At 50.5% G+C, this 18,384-nt stretch overlaps 1 protein-coding gene across 4 annotated transcripts in view; it reads left to right on the forward strand.

Moving 5' to 3' along the window:
* The window catches only part of SCNN1B (sodium channel epithelial 1 subunit beta), an 85,683-nt gene that overhangs the window by 59,259 nt on the left and 8,040 nt on the right, over positions 1-18,384 (forward strand). For all 4 annotated transcript variants that reach the window (XM_017887147.1, XM_017887149.1, XM_017887145.1 and 1 more), the window contains 3 exons: positions 12,003-12,106; positions 15,410-15,573; positions 15,875-15,982. In XM_017887147.1, the coding sequence (XP_017742636.1) occupies positions 12,003-12,106; positions 15,410-15,573; positions 15,875-15,982 (376 nt within the window). The remainder of the gene's footprint in view (positions 1-12,002; positions 12,107-15,409; positions 15,574-15,874; positions 15,983-18,384) is intronic.

Here is an 18,384-nt window from a genome sequence, read left to right on the forward strand (position 1 = left end):
GCGTGTTACGGTTGGGAGTACAGCCTGCCAGCGTTCAAATCCTGCCTGATCACTTACTGGCTGTCTGCAGCACAGTTTTCTGTGCCTCAGTGTCTTTTAGGTCCGGTTTCCTGAAAGCAGATCCTGAGGCAGGGATGCACTGAATTGCTCAGGAAGCATTGAGAGGATTGTGTTAGGAAATGTCTGCAGGGAAAGTGGGATAAGGAAGGAGGATTTGGAACATGTAGGAAAAGGAGAAAATAGAAAAAGAAAAAGAAAAAGGAAAGGCCGGGCGTGGTGAGTGGGTGGCTTACCCCTGTAATCCCAACAGTTTGTGAGGCGGAGACGGGAGGATCACTTGAGACCAGGAGTTCAAGACCAGCCTGGGTAATATAGTGAGACCCCGCCTCTAGAAAAAAGTAAGATAAATTAAATTTTAAAAGGAGGGAGGAGAAAGTTAAGCAAGGATGTAGTCTCAGGTCAAGTCTAGGCTCAGCTTGATCTGTAGGAGGATCTGGAGCGTAAACTGAACCATAGAGTCGTCCTCCCTTGAAGGAGGGGACCGGCCTTTCTGCATGCCCAGTGAGTTGGTAACTGGCTCTGTGTGTGTGTGTGTGTGTGTGTGTGTCCACATGAGCATAAATGTTGCGGCCACTTGTGTGAATCTATGTATATGGGGTTCGGGGCTAGGATGGACGTATGCTACAGTGACATGAGACCAGCTTGGGCTGTGGGTCATTTCCAAGAGGTCGGCGTGGGGTCTCCTAACCTCCCAGACCTTACTTCTAGCAGCTGGGGGTAGGTGCACCAGCCCAGTGAGGGGATCAGGGTGGGCACCCAGGCATCTGTTGCCCTCAGTTTTCTCATCTCTGAAGCAGGAACAATAATCGTAGCTTCTTCATAGAGTCATTGAGAAGAGTAAATGAGTAGACTCATGGCAGCACCTAGAACAAGGCTATGAGGCCGGGCCTGGTGGCTCATGCCTGGAATCCCAGCACTTTGGGAGGCTAAGGCAGGAAGATCGCTTGAGGCCAGGAGTTCAAGAACAGCCTGGGCAACATAGCGAGACCTCAGCTCTACAAAAAATCAAAAACCAGCCAGATGTGGTGGTGTTCACCTGTAATCCCAACTACTCAGGAGGCTGAGGAGGGAGGATCCTTGAGTCCAGGAGGTCGAGGCTACAGTGAGCTATGATCACACCACTGCACTCCAGTCTGGGTGACAGAATGAGACACTGTCTCAAAAAAAAAAAAAAAAAAGGTTATATAAGTATTTCCTGTAAATATTATTTTTCCCTAATGACTTTTAATGTGAGAGACTGGTGGAATGAGGGTAATGGTAACCGGAGGTCTAGGTCTTCTTGCAACTGACCCACAGATTCCCACCTCCTCGGCCTCCCAGCTCCTGGCAAACCAACCCTGAGCCTGAACATCAGGTGTTGTCCCAGTCTCTAGGACAACCAGAAAGTGGGGGTCTCCATTCTGTCCCCTCCTAACAGCCTCCAGAGAGCTCAGCTGGCAGAAGCACGTGGGAAGGAGGCCTGAGCATGGGCAGGAGCACTGCTGAGGCCTCAGAGCTCCTTGTGGGCCTCCTGACCCAGCCTCCAGGTGTGGGGTGTGCCACGCCCACCTCGGCCCCACCCTGGGTTTCAGCCGGTCCTGTTTCTGAGATTCAGTTGTATCCTCCTTGACCTGGGGCCTCCAATGCTTACACTTCAGGCCTCTGTGGAAAGGAGCTTTTAGCTGAATCTTAATGCTGTGGACATGTGACAGGCTTCCAGGCTCACCTCCCAGGGACTGTGGTTGTAGGCAGCTCTCTGAACTCAGAACCTTCCAGAATCTCTACTGAGAATCTTCAGAAAGCTCTGGGGCCTCTGTCCCCACAAAATGCACAGGTGCAGCCGGACATGTGGCTCACGCCTATAAGCCCAGCACTTTGGGAGGCCAAGGCGGGTGGATCACCTGAGGTCAGGAGTTCAAGACCAGCCTGGCCAACATGGCGAAACCCGTCTCTACTAAAAATACAAAAATTAACCTGGAGTGGTGATGCACATCTATAATCCCAGCTACTTGGGAGGCTGAGGCAGGAGAATCACCTGAACCCTGTTGGCGGAGGTTGTAGTGAGCAGAGATCACGCCACTGCACTTCAGCCTGGGCGGCAGAGCGAGACTCTGTCTCAAAAAGAAAAAAATAAATGCACAGGCGTACATGGGCGGGGTTCTTGCACACAATGTCAAATAATTCAAGGCCACTAAGCAGGGCAGAGCAGCACATACGTTCCATTGTACAGATTAGCAAAAGGTGGTCCGCATAGGTAGAAGATTTGACTGATGGCGCCCCCCCTCTTCCTTGAGGGCCACCCCATGGCTAGCTAGTCTCAGTCTGTGTTTCAACCTCACTCTCTTGGCCGGGGTCCTTTGCTCAGGGCACACCTGCCAACCACACCTGCCATAAGGCTAGGGATACCAAACAGACTACTGTAACGTCCACGAGCACATTCATCTCACCCACTCAGCTGAAAGAGAGCTGTAATACTGCAACTTCAAATGCATGGCCCATCTGCTCAGTGAGAACATGCCCAGGAGCAAGAGTGGGGCAGGAAAGTGAACCTGCTGTCAACTCCCTCCCCATCGAATGGGATCCCGGTGTTCAAGGGCCTATGTTCCACACACAGCCCAGCCCCGAAAGCTGTGCTGGGCACCTCGTAGGTAGCTGGGCTGGGCTTGGTATAGCTGGCCTGTTGTCAACATGGAGCCCTCCAAAGGGAGCCCCATTTGGGTCATACAGGCTGAGGGTGAGGGACGGGTGGTCCCCCAAGGGAAGCTGAAGAACTGTTAGCAGAAACAGGGAAAATAGATGGCTGATGTGCCAGTAAAACCCCCAACTATCGGCCACATAACTTCTGCCTTGTGGCCGTGGCGAGGGGTAGGGGGTAAGTGTAGTGAAGGGGTCAAGGCGTGGGGTCTGGGGTTAGACCACCCGGACTCAAATCCTGGCTCCATCTTACAAGCTGTGTGACCTTGAACAAATTTCTTAGCCTTGCCATGCCTCAGTTTCTCTCCTCTGTAAAATAGGGGAGAGAACAGTACCTACCCTACAGGGTTACTTTGAATATTAAGTGAATTAATATGCATGAGTAACTGACCCTGCTACCAGGCTCAATAAATAATAGTTATAACTGTTTTATTTTTATTTTTATTTTTGGGGGACGGAGTCTCACTCTGTCACCCAGGCTGGAGTGCAGTGGCGCGATCTCGGCTCACTGCAAGCTCTACCTCCCAGGTTCATGCCATTCTCCTGCCTCAGCCTCCTGAGTAGCTGGGACTACAGGCACCCGCCACCACACCCGGCTAATTTTTTGTGTTTTTAGTAGAGACGGGGTTTCACTGTGTTAGCCAGGATGGTCTCGATCCCCTGACCTCGTGATCCACCCGTCTTGGTCTCGAAAGTGCTGGGCTTACAGGAGTGAGCCTCTGTGCCCAGCCCAGCTACTATTTTTATAATGGTTTTATAACCCACATTTTAGGCCGGGCCCAGTGGCTCATACATGTAATCCTAGCACTTTGGGAGGCCGAAGCAGGCAGATCACTTGAGGCCAGGGGTTCAAGACCAGCCTGGACAACAAGGCAAAACCCCATCTCTACTAAATATGCAAAAATTAGCCAGGTGTGGTGGCGTGTGCCTGTAATCCCACCTACTCAGGTGACCGAGGCACAAGAATCACTTGAACCGGAAGGCGGAGGTTGCAGTGAGCCAAGATTGTGCCACTGCACTCCCGCCTGGGCGACAGAGGGAGACTCTCTTAAAAAACAGCAACAAAAACAAAAACCCCCATTTGACAAGGAATGCAAATTCAATAATTATGCCAACATTTACTGGGCCTTTTTCATCCCTGTATGTGTCAGGCACTATTCCCAGCACTCTGCATGTTAAAATTGCTTTAACCCTGGCAACAAAGCCATGAGAAAGGAACTGTTATTTTCCCCTTATTTTATTTTTTTAAGAGACGGAGTATCACTATGTTGCCCAGGCTGGTCTCAAACTTCTGGCCTCAAGTAATCCTCCCACCCCAGCCTCCCAAAGTGCTGGGATTACAGGCATGAGCCACCGCACCCAGCGTTCCCCCTCATTTTATAGTTGCTGTAACCTGCCCAGAGAGGTTAAGTAACATCTCTGAAGTCACACAGTTGGTGAGTGGCAGAGCCAGCAGTGTGGGCCAGGCCCACCCCACATCACTCTATTGCCTCATCAGAAATGGTGATCGTCACTTCCCTCCCTGCCCACCTCTCCCAAGCCTATTTCCCCAGCCCTCGGCAGGTCCCAGTGAAAGGCACCACCCAGGCACCTTAGCATAGAGATCTCAGCCAACCGCCCTCTGAGCTCTTCCTCACTCCCACAGTTGACTGGTCACCTGCCTTCCTGAGTCAGCCTTGGACACAACTGTGGGAATGTGCCTCTCTCTGCCCTCCCGGTGCTGGGTCCCAGACACTGTGGCCCTAGATTCCTCCCTCTCTCTCTGACTCCATCCTGTCCCGCTCCTAACATGACAAACGCTCCAGAAGCAGCAGCTGCAGAATTTGGAAAATGTGAGCCGCATGTGGACCCCAACACCAAACTGCCTGGACTTGAATGTCAGCTCACTATGTGGCTGGGTATGCTACTTAGCCTTTCTGTGCCTCAGTTTCCTCATCTGGAAAGTGGGGACAGTGAAATAACCACATGGCATTATTGGGGGATTAAATGAGTTAACATATGGAAGCACCTACTGCAATGCCTGGCACGTACTAAACATTATAGGAGCATTTTTTTAAAAAAAAGGCTTTTGGGCTGGGCACGGTGGCTCATGCCTATAATCCCAGCACTTTGGGAAGCCGAGGCAGGTAGATCACCTGAGGTCAGGAGTTCGAGACCAGCCTGTCCAACATGGTGAAACCCCATCTCTACTAAAAATACAAAAATTAGCTGAGTGCAGTGGCTCATGACTGTAATCCCAGCTACTCAGGAGGCTGAGGTAGGAGGCTGAACCCAGGAGGTAGAGGTTGCAGTGAGCCGAGATCGTGCCACTGCACTCCAGCCTGGGAGACAGAGTGAGACTCCATCATAAATAAATAAATAAATAAATAAATAAAAAGGCTTTTGGCCAGGTGCGGTGGCTCGCTTAATCCCAGCACTTTGGGAGGCCAAGGAGGGAGAATCACTTGAGGCCAGGAGTTTAAGGCCAATCTGAGCAACATAATGAGACCCCCCATCTCTACAAAAAAAATTTTTAAATAACAAAATTAGCCTGGCATGGTGGTATACACCTGTAGACTCAGCTACTCCGGAGGCTGAGGGGGAAGGATCACTTGAGCCTGGGAGTTTGAGGCTGCAGTGAACCAAGATCACACCACTACATTCCAGCCTGGGTGACAGAGTGAGATTAAAATATATAGAGAGAGACTTTGTTTTTTGTTTATTTATTTATTTTTGAGACAGAGTTTTGCTCTTGCCACCCAGGCTGGAATACAATGGCATGATCTCCACTCACTACAACCTCCACCTCCTGGGTTCAAGTGATTATCGTGTCTCAGCCCCCCAAGTAGCTGGGATGACAGGCATGCACCACCACACCTGGCTAATTTTTGCTTTTTTTGTTGTTTTTTGTTTGCTTTTGTTTTTTTTTTTTTGTTTTTTTGTTTTTTTTTTTTTTTTTTGAGACAGAGTCTCACTCTGTCGCCCAGGCTGGAGTGCAGTGGCACTACCTCGGCTCACTGCAAGCTCCACCTCCCGGGTTCATGCCATTCTCCTGCCTCAGTCTCCTGAGTAGCTGGGACTACAGGCGCCTGCCACCACGCCCAGCCGATTTTTTGTATTTTTAGTAGAGATGGGTTTTCACTGTGTTAGCCAGGATGGTCTTGATCTCCTAACCTTGTGATGTACCCCCCTCGGCCTTCCAAAGTTCTGGGATTACAGGCGTGAGCCACCGCGCCCGGCGTAATTTTTGCATTTTTAGTAGAGACAGGGTTTCACCACGTTGGCCAGGCTGGTCTCAAACTTCTGACCTCAGGTTGTCTGCCGCCATAGCCTCCCAAAGTGCTGGAATTACAGGCATGAGCTACTGCACCTGGCCTAGAGAGACTTTTTATTGATGAATAGTTTTAGATTTACAGAAAAACCACAGCCTCCAACTCCTGGGCTCAAGTGATCCTCTTCCTCAGCCTCCAAAAGTGCTAGGATTACAGATGCGAGCCACTGTGCTGGCCTTTGCTCTGTACTTTGGAAAGGAGTCACTAAATTCAGACTATGCTCAGGGGAAGGAGAAGGGAGTGCCCAGGGGGAAAGGAGCACTGAGCTCCACCCCTCCTAGAGAGAAGAATATATATTGTTTGGAATTCTTCTGTAAAGGAAGACTTGTCTCTTCTCCTCCATTTACTTATTTATTCCATCATTTATTGACCCAGTATGGACTCCTATAGATTTAGGTTGTAATCCAGTTCCATGTTATCTATTCTCTTGCTTAAATTCTTCTAGCTTTGGCCACTCTGTCAGTTGGCACCTATATGCCTTTGATATGTACTCACCTGCGTGGGTTTTTTTTAACTTTTGCCTACTTTCTGGCACTACAGGATACTCACGCCCTAGAATCAGCCATTTCTCTAAAGAGCTCTGTTTGGTTTTTTGGTTTTTTTTTTTTTTTGAGATGGTGTCTCATTCTGTTGCCCATGCTGGAGTGCAGTAGCACAATCACATGCCTGACTAATTTTTTTTTTATTTTGTAGAGATGGGGGTCTCCCTGTGTTGCCCAAGCTGGTCTCAAACTCCTGGCTCAAGCAATCTTCCCACCTCAGCCGCCCAGAGTGCTGGGATTACAGGAGAGAGCCAACACGCTTCGCCCAAGCTCTGGTTTTTTAAATTGAAGAATGGTATTTAGAAACCAAGATCGGGGCTGGGCCAGGTGGCTCATGTCTGTAATCCCAGCGCTTTGGGAGGCTGAGGTGGAAGGATTGCCTAAGCCCAGGAGTTTGACACCAGCCTGGCCAACATGGTAAAACCCCATCCCTACTAAGAATACAAAAATTAGCCTGGTGTGGTGGCACGCACCTGTAATCCCAGCTACTAGGGAGGCTGAGGCAGGAGAATCACTTGAACCTGGGAGGCAGAGGTTGTAGTGAGCCAAGATCATGCCACTGCACTCCAGCCTGGGCAATCTCAAAAAAAAAAAAAGAAAAGAAAAGAAAAAGAAAGTTAAATAAAATTTAAAAATAAAGGAACGAAGATCTGGGCATATTGAAGCATTGTTATTACTATGGTGGTTGTTGATTTGGGGATTATCCAACTAGTTTCTGACCTGGAAAGTCTTCCCTGACCTCTGACCACACAGTACCACTATTGTTTTACTGCTTCCTGCTAGGATGCTCTATTTCCCAGTCTTTTCTGGAGGCTCGCTGGTCTCTGTCTGCATTCCTGGCCCCTGGCCCAGCAGAGATTTCTGTAGGGAAACACCTGGCTCTGGAACCAGAGGCAGCCAGTCCTGGGAGCAGCCTCTCCAGGTGAAGAGTATTATCAGCAAGCAAATGGTTGGCACGCACGTGGAGACCAAGAGCACCTCGCGCGGGCAGGAGGGGATCCGGCCACACCCCACGCAGCCTCCTGCTCCTAGGCTGCATCTGACCAAGACAGCTTCTTGGGAACACTGTGTCCCCGCGCCCTGGGGCGAGGTCTCTCCTTCGAGAGCAGTGCCTGGATTGAGCTGGTTTGCTCTGCTCTGTTCTCTTCCTGTGGCCACAGCCCTGATCCCACACAGTTTATAGACTCCACGGTGCCTGCCCAGAGCTATTTCTTCCCTCTGGGGCTTTGCCCGTGTTGTGTCCCTGCCTGGTGAGCCCTTTCTCCTCCCCACCCTGTAGACTTAGCTATCGCTTACTTGTTCATAAAGTCTCAGCTCAGGCCTTGCCTCCTCCAAGAAACCTTCCCCGACCCGCTCCCCACTCTCCGCTGCGACTTACGTGTCGCTTAATCTCTATAGATGCTCTTATCACCTATTGTAATTTATTCATCAAATATTTACTGAGTGTCTGTGTGCTCTGTATCAGACCCTGGGCACAGAGCTGTGAACAGTAGCAGCCGAGATTTTTTGAGTATTACAGTATGCTAGGCATCCACCCCTTGCCACGGTCATGTAGGGTGAGTGCCAGTATTATCTGGTGTTACAAATGGGGAAAGTGAGGCACAGATAGGTGAAGTAACCATCCCCAAGCTCACCAGTGGCCTAAGGGACACAGCCAGAATTGAAATCAACCAGGCTGGCTCTGTGGTCTATGCTCTTGACCTCTGAGCTCTTCGCCTTCTAGACAGACAAGGTCATGCTCCTTCCCCGGGCTTATGTTCTAAGCAGGAAACAGCTAAGTGAGCAGTTAAGTCAAGAAGATAATTTCAGGCCAGGCACACTGGTGGATGCCTGTAATCCCAGCATTTGGGGAGGCTGAGGCCAGAGGATCCCTTGAGGCCAGGAGTTTAAGACCAGCCTGGGCAACATAGCAAGACCCCATCTCTACAAAAAATTTTACAAATTAGCTGGGTATGGTGGCACATGCCTGTAGTCCCAGCTACTCAGGAGGTTGAGGCAGGAGAATATCTTGAGGCCAGGAGTTTGAGGCTGCAGTAAGCTATGATCACACCATTGTACTCCAGCCTGGGTAACAGAGTGAGACACTGTCTCTACCAAGAAAAAAAAAGGCGGGGGATGATTTCAGATTCTGATGTATCTGATAAAGAAGACAATCAACTGGTGGAAGGGCCAGGTGCGGGGACTCACGCCTGAAATCCCAGCACTTTGGGAGGCCAAGGCGGGTGGATCACCTGAGGTCAGGAGTTCAAGACCAGCCTGGCCAACATGGTGACACCCTGTCTCTACTAAAATACAAAATTAGCTGGTTGTGGTGGCACATGCCTGTAATCCCAGCTACTCGGGAGGCTGAGGCAGGAGAATCACTTGAACCCGGAGGGCAGAAGTTGCAGTGAGCTGAGATGGCACCACTTCACTCCAGCCTGGGTGAAAGAACGAAACTCCAACTCAAAAAAAAAAAAAATAGCTGGGCGTGGTGGTGCCTGCCTGTAATCCCAGCTACTCAGGAGGCTGAGGCAGGAGAGTTGCTTGAACGGGAAGGCAGAGGTTGTAATGAGCCAAGATCGTGCCAGTACACTCCAGCCTGGGTTACAGAGTAAGACTTTGTCAAGAAAGAAAGAGAGGAAGGAAGGAAGGAAGGAAGGAAAGAAGGGAGGGAGGGAGGGAAGGAAGGAAGGAGAAAGAAAGAAAGAAAGAGAAAAAAGAAAAGAAAAGAAGGAAGGAAGAAAAGAGAGAGAAAGGGAGAAGGGAGGAAGGAAGGAAAAGAAAAGAAAAAAGGAAAAGAAGAAAGAAAGAAAAGGAAAGGAAGGAAGGAGAAAGAAGAAAAGAAAGAGAAAGAAAGGAAGGAAAGAGAGAGAAGAAAGAAAGAAAAAGAAAGAAAAGAAAAGAAATAAAGAGAAAAAAGAAATAGGAAAATCACATCTTGGAAGGAGAGGGGGGTTGACAGGATTCCACTCTCTGTCTTCAGCCACACTGGAAGTTACAAAAGGCAGCCCTGTCTTGTTTTGCTTGGTGTCCTTAGCCCAGCACCCACCTCAACAAACATTTATTGGGTGGAAAAATGTTGTTTCTTCCTGCTTCCCCTTGCACCACGGAGGAAACCCAAGCTCAGAGGTTGAGTAAGCAGCTGAAATCTGTTGACAGTGGCAGAGCTTGGGGCAGCCCCCATATCCCATTTCACAGCCTGCCCTGTACCCAAGTCATTCTGCAAGGCCACCGGCTGAGACAAAAGATACAGGAAATGGCTTTCTTATCTGAAAACGTGGGAAAATAACACCTGCCCTCGTGGGGTTATTTTGAGAATTAAATGAGATCATCATGTACACAGAAAGATTCAGCACAGGCCTGGTCCATAAAAGTCACTCAGTGAAAGTTTGCTCTGGAGTATAAGGCTTCAAAGACAATACTGCATGGCAGGTGACGTTTTGTGTGTGTGTGTTATTTGATGTACTTACTCTCATTCCTTCCGGTTTTTATTTTTAATTTTTTACAACTTATTGTTTTTTGATACAGGGTCTCACTCTGTTGCCCAGGCTGGAGTGCAGTGGTGCAATCACAGCTCACTACAGCCTCAAACTCCCCAGGCTCAGGTGATCCTCCCACATCAGCCTCCCAAGTACCAAGTAGCTGGGACTACAGACACTCGCCACTACACCTGGCTTTTTTTTTTTTTTTTTAAGAGACAGGGTCTCAATTCGTTGGCCAGGCTGGTCTCGAACTCCTTGGCTCAGTTGGGCGCAGTGGCTCATGCCTGTAATCGCAGCACTTTGGGAAGCCAAGGTGGGTGGATCACCTGAGGTCAGGAGTTCAAGAGCAGCCTGGCCAACATGATGAAACCCCGTCTGTACTAAAAATACACAAATTAGGCCGGGCGCGGTGACTCAAGCCTGTAATCCCAGCACTTTGGGAGGCCAAGACGGGCAGATCACGAGGTCAGGAGATTGAGACCATCCTGGCTAACCCGGTGAAACCCCGTCTCTACTGTAGTCCCAGGTACTCGGGAGGCTGAGGCAAGAGAATGGCGTAAACCCGGGAGGCAGAGCTTGCAGTGAGCTGAGATCCGGCCACTGCACTCCAGCCTGGGCGACAGAGCCAGACTCCATCTCAAAAAAAAAAAAAAAAAAAAATACACAAATTAGCCAGGCGTGGTGGCAGGTGCCTGTAATCCCAGCAACCAGGAGGCTGAGGCAGGAGAATCGCTGAGATTCTCCTCAGCCTGGAGTGAGATCACACCACTGCACTCCAGCCTGGGCAACATACTGAGACTCTGTCTCAAAACAAACAAACAAACAAAAAAACTCCTGGGCTCGAACGATCCTCCCACTTTGGCCTCCCAAAGTGCTGGAATTACAGGCATAAGCCACGGTTCCCAACCTCCTCTTGTTTTTAATAAATAAAAAAAGAACAATATAAAAACATCAAGAGATATTTTTTAAAGCTGCTTACTTTGGAGACTTGAGAACATGCACGTTGACCGAACAGGGTTTGATGAACTCCAGCACACCCGTCAACAGAAAAGGCAAGGAGGAATCCTCCCCTGAACCTTCTGGTGGGCCCAGGTGTTCCTCGGCTTGTGTCTGAAGCCCCTGCCTCAGTCTTCAGTGACCCTTCTCCTCTGTATCTGTCTCTCTTCTGTGTCTCTCAAGGACACTTGTCATTGAATTTCGGGCCCACCTGGATAATCCAAGATGACCTCATCTGGAGATCCTTAGTCACATCTGCAAGAACCCTTTTTCCAAATAAGGTCACACTCGCAGGTTCTGAGGGTGAGGACATGGATGTGCCTCTTTTGGGGTGTATGTGAGACAGATGAAAACATCTAAGAAAGCTCTTTTTCTTTTGTTGTTGTTGTTGTTGTTGTTGCTGTTTTGTTTTGTTTTGTTTTTTAGAGACAGGGTCTCACTCTATCACCCAGGCTGGAGTGCAGTGGTGCACTCCAGCCTCGAACTCCTGGACTCAAGCAATCCTCCCACCTCAGCCTCCCAAGTAACTGGGACTACAGGCATGCACCACCACACCTGGCTAATTTCTGTATTTTTTGTAGAGATGAGGGTCTACACCATGTTGCCCAGCCTCGTCTCAAACTCCTGGCCTCAAGCGATCCTCCCACCTCGGCCTTCCAAAGTGCTGGGATTACAGGCGTGAGCCACCACGCTCAGCCAGAAAGTTCTTTTTCATAACTCATAGCTAAACCAGAGAGCCTGAGCCCCAACTCCAGAGAAATTCCCTTCCCCTGCTTTCCCAAGGGAGCCTGGGAATCCCGTCTCTGGTTTTTGCAAGAGGATGGACAGAATGACCTGTTGCTCACCTCTCCCTTTCGGAGCCCCTCCAAGGAGGAAATGAAGGGTGGAAAGCAGACAGTCGGGGAAGGCATTGTCTGTGGTGGAACCTGCCCTGCAGCTGATGCTGTTTCTTTTAGGAATTTCACGTCCATCTTCTACCCTCACTATGGCAACTGTTACATCTTCAACTGGGGCATGACAGAGAAGGCACTTCCTTCGGCCAACCCTGGAACTGAATTCGGTGAGTTTTGGTTTATCCTGGGCCAGAGCCAAGAGGCTTTAACCACCCCTACGATGTGGGACTGAAAGACCATCAGCTGTTGCAGGGTGGGCCTGAGCGGGGACCGATGCTGGCATCAAGCGGAGTGACCACTACTGAGGCTCTGCTGTGTGCCAGGGGAGGCCAGGCCAGGCGCTTCCTGAGCCATTCCCTCCCGCAATGCTCAGAATCCCTGGGTAGCAACTGGTGTTCCCATTTTGCTGATGAGCAAAGTGAGGATTTGGAAGCAGCACAGCTTCGTGGTCAAGAGCTGAAGCTTCGGCCAGTCATGGTGGCTCATGCCTGTAATCCCAATGCTTTGGGAGGCCGAGGTGGGAGGATTGCTTAAGCCCAGGAGTTCGAGACCAGCCTGGTTGCAACAAGGTGAAACCTCATCTCTTAAAAAAAGTCCAAAAATTAGCGAGGCATGATGGCATGTACCTGTAGTCCCAGCTACTCAGGAGGCTGTGGCAGGAAGATCGCTTGAGCTGGGGAGGTCAAGGCAGCAGTGAGCCATGATCGCACCACTGCAGCTCCACCATTTATTTGCAGGGTGTTCCTGAGCTCCAGAGCAACCTTCTCAAAGCCTTAGTCTCCCTATTCATAGCTTAGTATATAGTAGCAGAGCAGAGCATTTAGTATAGTAAATCGAATCTACCTTGTGAGCCATTATGATGAGTAAATAGTATATGCCTTGTGAGTCATTACGATGCAATGTGGTAAATTATTTCAACTGCCTAGGAAGTAGGAAATGCTCCATGTAGGCTGAGTATTCTGAGCAGTTTTTAAACAACTTGTCCAGGATCATGCAATTAATACATGGACCAAAAGACATTGCGTGTTCTTACCTGTAAGTGGGAGCTAAATAATGTGCACAGGTGGACACAGAGTGTAGAAGGATGGACATCGGAGACTTAGAGCATGGGAGGGTAGGAGGCAGGTGAGGGGCAAGAAATTAATGAGTACAGTATATAGGATTCCAGTGAAGGTTACACTAAAAGCCTAGACTTCACCACTGTACGATAACTCCATGTAACAAAAGTGTGCTTGTACCACTCACATTTATACAAATTAGAAAAAGAGAAGAAACACATAACACTTAGTCTCTTAGTCTCTCTGCCCCTCTGGTGTACAGTTTTGGTTTTTTGTTTGTTTGTTTGTGACAGGGTCTCGCTCTGTCACCCAAGCTGGGGTGCAACGGCATGGTCACGGCTCACTGCAGCCTCGACCTCCTGGTCTCAGGTGATCCTCCCTCCTCAGCCTCCTGAGGAGCTAGGACTGCAGGTGGCTAATTTTTTGTAGAGATGAGGTTTCCTCCTGTTGCCCAGGCTGGTTTTTAACTCCTGGGGCTCAAGCAATCTGCCCTCCTTGGCCTCTCAAAGTACTGGGATTACAGATGTGATCCACCGTGCCCGGCTGTACAATTCTTAAAGAAAGACAGAGACACACAGAAGCTGAAGGAATCCGTGGAAGTGAGGAAATGGGGCATGGTGGATGACAGATCTCCCTCCCTCGGGGCTCAGTTGTTGCATGGACCCCTAGAGAAGGGCTGGCAGACTCAGGCTGGCTGTGGTTTTTGGGCTTGTGCGCCAGGCACAGGTGGGAGCGGATCCCTCCTCCCATCTCTCAGGTTCTGATCTCTGCAGCCACCAAGAGGCAGGCTGTCATTCAGCGACCATCAGGGGCCAAGAGTGGGGTAGGTGAGCTGAGTGCCTTTCACTTAGTCCCCGTGCTGCTGAAAGCACTGTCACAGAGGTGCTAGTCAACTTACTTCCAGAGGCAGATGGTTATAGTCAGGCAGCCAGCTGCTGTGTACACCCAGCAAAAGCACTTCCTCACTGGAAGACCTCAGACAAGTCCTTTCATTTCTCTGTGCCTCCGTTTCTCCATCTGTAAAGTGGGGACAATACTAGTACTTCCATCATGTGGCCCTTGTGAGCATCCAAGGAACTCATGTTTATTTTATTTTATTTTTGGAGATGGAGTCTCGCTCACGCTCAGGCTGGAGTGCAGTGGTGCGATCTTGGCTCACTGCAACCTCCGCCTCCCGGGTTCAAGCGATTCTCCTGCCTCAGCCTCCCAAGTGACTGGGATTACAGGCATGCGCCACAATGTCCAGTTAATTTTTATATTTTTTTTCTCTGTTTTGTTAGGGAGTTTTGCTCTGTCGTCCCGGCTGAAGTGCAGTGGTGCAATCTCAGTTCACTACAACTTCTGTCTCCCAGGTTCAAGCAATTCTCCTGCCTCAGCCTCCCAAGTAGCTGAGATTACAGGAGCCTGCCACCATGCCTTGCTAATTTTTGTATTTTTAGTAGAGACGGGGTTTCACAATGTTAGTCAGGCTGGTCTTGAACTCCTGACCTCAAGTGATCTGCCTGCTTCAGCCTCCCGAAGTGCTGGGATTACAGGTGTGAGCCACCGTGCCCAGCCAAGGAGCTCATGTTTAATAAAGCCCTTAGCACAGCACCCAGCAGGCAGCAAATACTCAACTAGCCCTTATTGTCCTAACCAGACAGACTCAGCTCCACAGAGCTCAGGACTGTGGTGCATGGGAGACTGGGTCCAGTCCCTTCCCTTGATTAACAGTCAAGTGGGGAAGGAAGACAGACAATAAAAGAAGAATCACACAAATGAGGCAGGAAGGAAAGTTCCGGGGCTAAGGAGAGCGTACAACCAAGACCCTGACACCTCGTCTGAGGCATCAGGGAAGGTTTCTGGAGGAAGTGATGCTGGTTGAAATCTGAAGGAAGAGCATGTGTTTCTAGGGGGAAGGGAAGGGGCAGAGACAGCATTCCAGAGCGAGGGAATAGCACTCCAGATTGAGGAACAGCATTCCAGGTGAGAGAACAGCATTCCAGAGCAAGAAACAGCACTCCAGGTGAGGGAACAGCACTCCAGAGTGAGGGAACAGCATTTGCAAAGGCACAGCAGGAGGAAGGCATGCAGAAGCTCGGAGGCATTGAACAGCGACAGCGAGGGCACCTGTGGTGCGGGTGGGCCATGGCCATGCCGTGCTTCCTAGATCTACCTCATGATCAGAAAAGAGATCATGGGGAGGCAAGAGACACCCAGGGAGGAGGCTACGTCAGAGCCTGCATTGGAGATGATGGGGGCTTTGCAGAAGGCAAGCAATATTTGAGTACTGAGTTTTTGCAAAATGGAGCCAGCCTCCTTGGCGGTCCCTGGAGGTCCCCTGGCTGGAGGGAGCTTGGAGAAGTGGGTAGTGGGGTCTCCTTTCTGCCTCAGGAGCAAGTTCAGGCAGCCCTCACCTCACCTTCCCCACAGGCCTGAAGTTGATCCTGGACATAGGCCAGGAAGACTACGTCCCCTTCCTCACATCCACGGCCGGGGTCAGGCTGATGCTTCACGAGCAGAGGTCATACCCCTTCATCAGAGATGAGGGCATCTATGCCATGTCGGGGACAGAGACATCCATCGGGGTACTCGTGGTATGTCTGGAGCCCAAGGGCAGTCCTAGAGGGTCTGAGGGTGGGGGCCCACCTGTCCAGGGCCAACTTCCCTTGGCCTGGGAGGAGGGGATCCGGGCCCCCCAGCCCTGGCCTGCCTTCCTTTTGGCTGGAACCCCCCCAGGGTGGCCAAGCTTTAGGGGAAGGTGAGCCCTCTGGCGCCCCCTCTGGCACCTGCAGGGGTCCACAGCCCTCTATCCCCGCATACTTGATGGAAGGCAGGTGCAGAAAGGGTTTCCTGGAGAGACCAGGGCCCCCCCTCAAGCAACCCCTCTAAACCCAGGACAAGCTTCAGCGCATGGGGGAGCCCTACAGCCCGTGCACCGTGAATGGCTCCGAGGTCCCCGTCCAAAACTTCTACAGTGACTACAACACGACCTACTCCATCCAGGTGGGAAGGCGGCACACGCCTCATGCCCCGGGGCCCCTGTCCGGGTTTATGGGGTGGAGGCCTCAGTTCTCCAGGAGAACTGGCTGGCTCTGCTGGGCTTTTGTAGGTGGCCATGGGGCACCCCTGGGCCTGTAGGACCAGTCACCTTCCTGGGTTCTCTCACCAGGGCCTAGGGCTGGCCGCTTCTCATCCCCACTTGAGCAGGTGTGCCCTTGGGGATGTCCAGGGGAATATAGGGATCTTACTCTGGGGTTTCCCAAGATGAAAACAAAAAATAGCAGCTAACACCATCAAGCTTTCATTGTGTGTGAAATGCTGTGCTAAGGGCTGGAACACATTCCATCATCATTTAGTCCTTCAACCCCCTCCCCCCATGAATCCATAATATACTAATGACAGCAACATTTATTGATAAACTAATAATAGCAGGCTTACCATGTGTTAGGTAGTCACTGTTGTAAGTAATTTACATATATTACATCATTTAACTTTCACTACAACCCTAAGATGTAGATGCTATTATCATTGCCATTCTAGGAATGAGGAAATTGGGATTGACAGACCCCAGTTCAAATACATCATCAATTTACCTAAGAAGTCCCCCCCACTTTTTTTTTTCTTAAGACGGAGTCTCGCTCTGTCACCCAGGCTGGAGTGCAGTGGCATGATCTCAGCTCACTGCAACCTCCGCCTCAGGTTCAAGCAATTCTCTGCCTCAGCCTTCCGAGAAGCTGGGATTACAGGCACCCGCTGCCACACCAGCTAATTTTTCTGTATTTTTAGTAGTGATGGGGTTTCACCAAGTTGGCCAGCTGGTCTTGAACTCCTGACCTCATGATCCACCCGCCTTGGCCTCCCAAAGTCCTGGGATAACAGGCGTGAGCCACCATGCCCGGTCTTTATTATTATTTTTTTTAAAGAGATTGCCAGGCATGCTGGCTCACGCCTATAATCCCAGCACTTTGGGAGGCCAAAGCAGGTGGATCACACTTGAGGTCAGGAGTTCAAGACCAGCCTGGCCAACATGGTAAAACCCTGTCTCTACTAAAAAAGACAAAAAAAAAAAAATTTTAGGCAGGCGTTGTGGCACACGACTGTAGTCCCAGCTACGCAGGGGCTGAGACAAGAGAATTGCTTGAACCTGGGAGGTGGAGGTTGCAGTGAGCTGAGATCATGCCACTGCACTCCAGCCTGAGTGACAGAGCGAGACCCTTGTCTCAAAAAATAAAATAATAAAAAAGAGAGACAGGGTCTTGCTCTGTCACCCAGACTGAAGTGCAGCGGTGCCATCATAGTTCACTGCAGCCTTGAACTCTTGGATTCAAGTGATCCTCCTGCCTTAGCCTCCCTAGTAGCCAGGACCACAGGCATGAGCTACTGTGCCTGGCTAATTTCTTAATTTTAAAATTTTTTGCAGAGACAGAGTCTTGCTATGTTGCCCAGGTTAGTCTCGAACTCCTGGGCTCAAGCAATCCTCCCACTCTGGCCTCCCAAAGTGCTGGGATTATAGGCATGAGCCACTGCACCCACTGGAAGTCCCTCTTTGTATCTGCCCTCAATCCTCTTTGCTGTAGCTGGCGGCGTCCTTCTTGTCCTGATCTTGTCCTGATCTCTAGAGTTAACCCAGACCTGCCCCTAGTCCTGGCCCCTTGGAGAGGGCAGATTGAATCCTTGCAAAGGTGACAAAATGACCACTCGCTGATACTTCCTCTCCAGCCCAGTCTGCGTTGGCAGATCAGTGCACTGAGGCATAACAAGAGGGCAGCCCAATGCCTGCCTCAGTGTCTGGGTGCCCGAGCATGGCATGGTTTGCCCTTTCCCTGTAGTCACAGGAAATGACCCTCCTGGTGCCCACCTGCCCACCCATTGCTTGGCTGGTTTGGCCACCTCACGTCTGGAGGGACTTCTGCCCATTATGGAGAACTCTAGCCGTCATCTGAGCCTCTGGAGGGACAGACAGACAGACAGGGCAGTACAGGGAGGTGGGAAACATGGAGAAGAAGGCGCCAGCCCCAGAAACTTCATTCCAGGAAAACTGTGCCTCTCGTTTCTTCTGGTGTGGTAGCCACCCAGGCCAGAAAACTTAGCCAAGAGCCAGGCCCTGATCAGGAGCTCTGCCCATCCCCATGGCCACCCCATCCAGGAGCCGGCTTGAGCCCACCCCAGCCTCCATCACAGGGCCTGAGAAGGATTCCCGCTTTCCAGATGAGACAGAGAGGTCTACAAGAATATAAGACAGCTTGGTGGGGCATGGTGATGCACACCTGTAGTCCCAGCTACTCAGAGGCTGAGGCGGGAGGATCGCTTGAGCCCAGGAGTTTGAGGATGCAGAGAGTTATGATCACGCCACTGCACTCCAGCCTGGGCGACAGAGTGAGACCCTGTCTCAGGAAAATACAAAA

This window comes from Rhinopithecus bieti, unplaced genomic scaffold, assembly GCF_001698545.2.
Source record: "Rhinopithecus bieti isolate Rb0 unplaced genomic scaffold, ASM169854v2 scaffold_13348, whole genome shotgun sequence".
Taxonomy (NCBI): domain Eukaryota; kingdom Metazoa; phylum Chordata; class Mammalia; order Primates; family Cercopithecidae; genus Rhinopithecus; species Rhinopithecus bieti.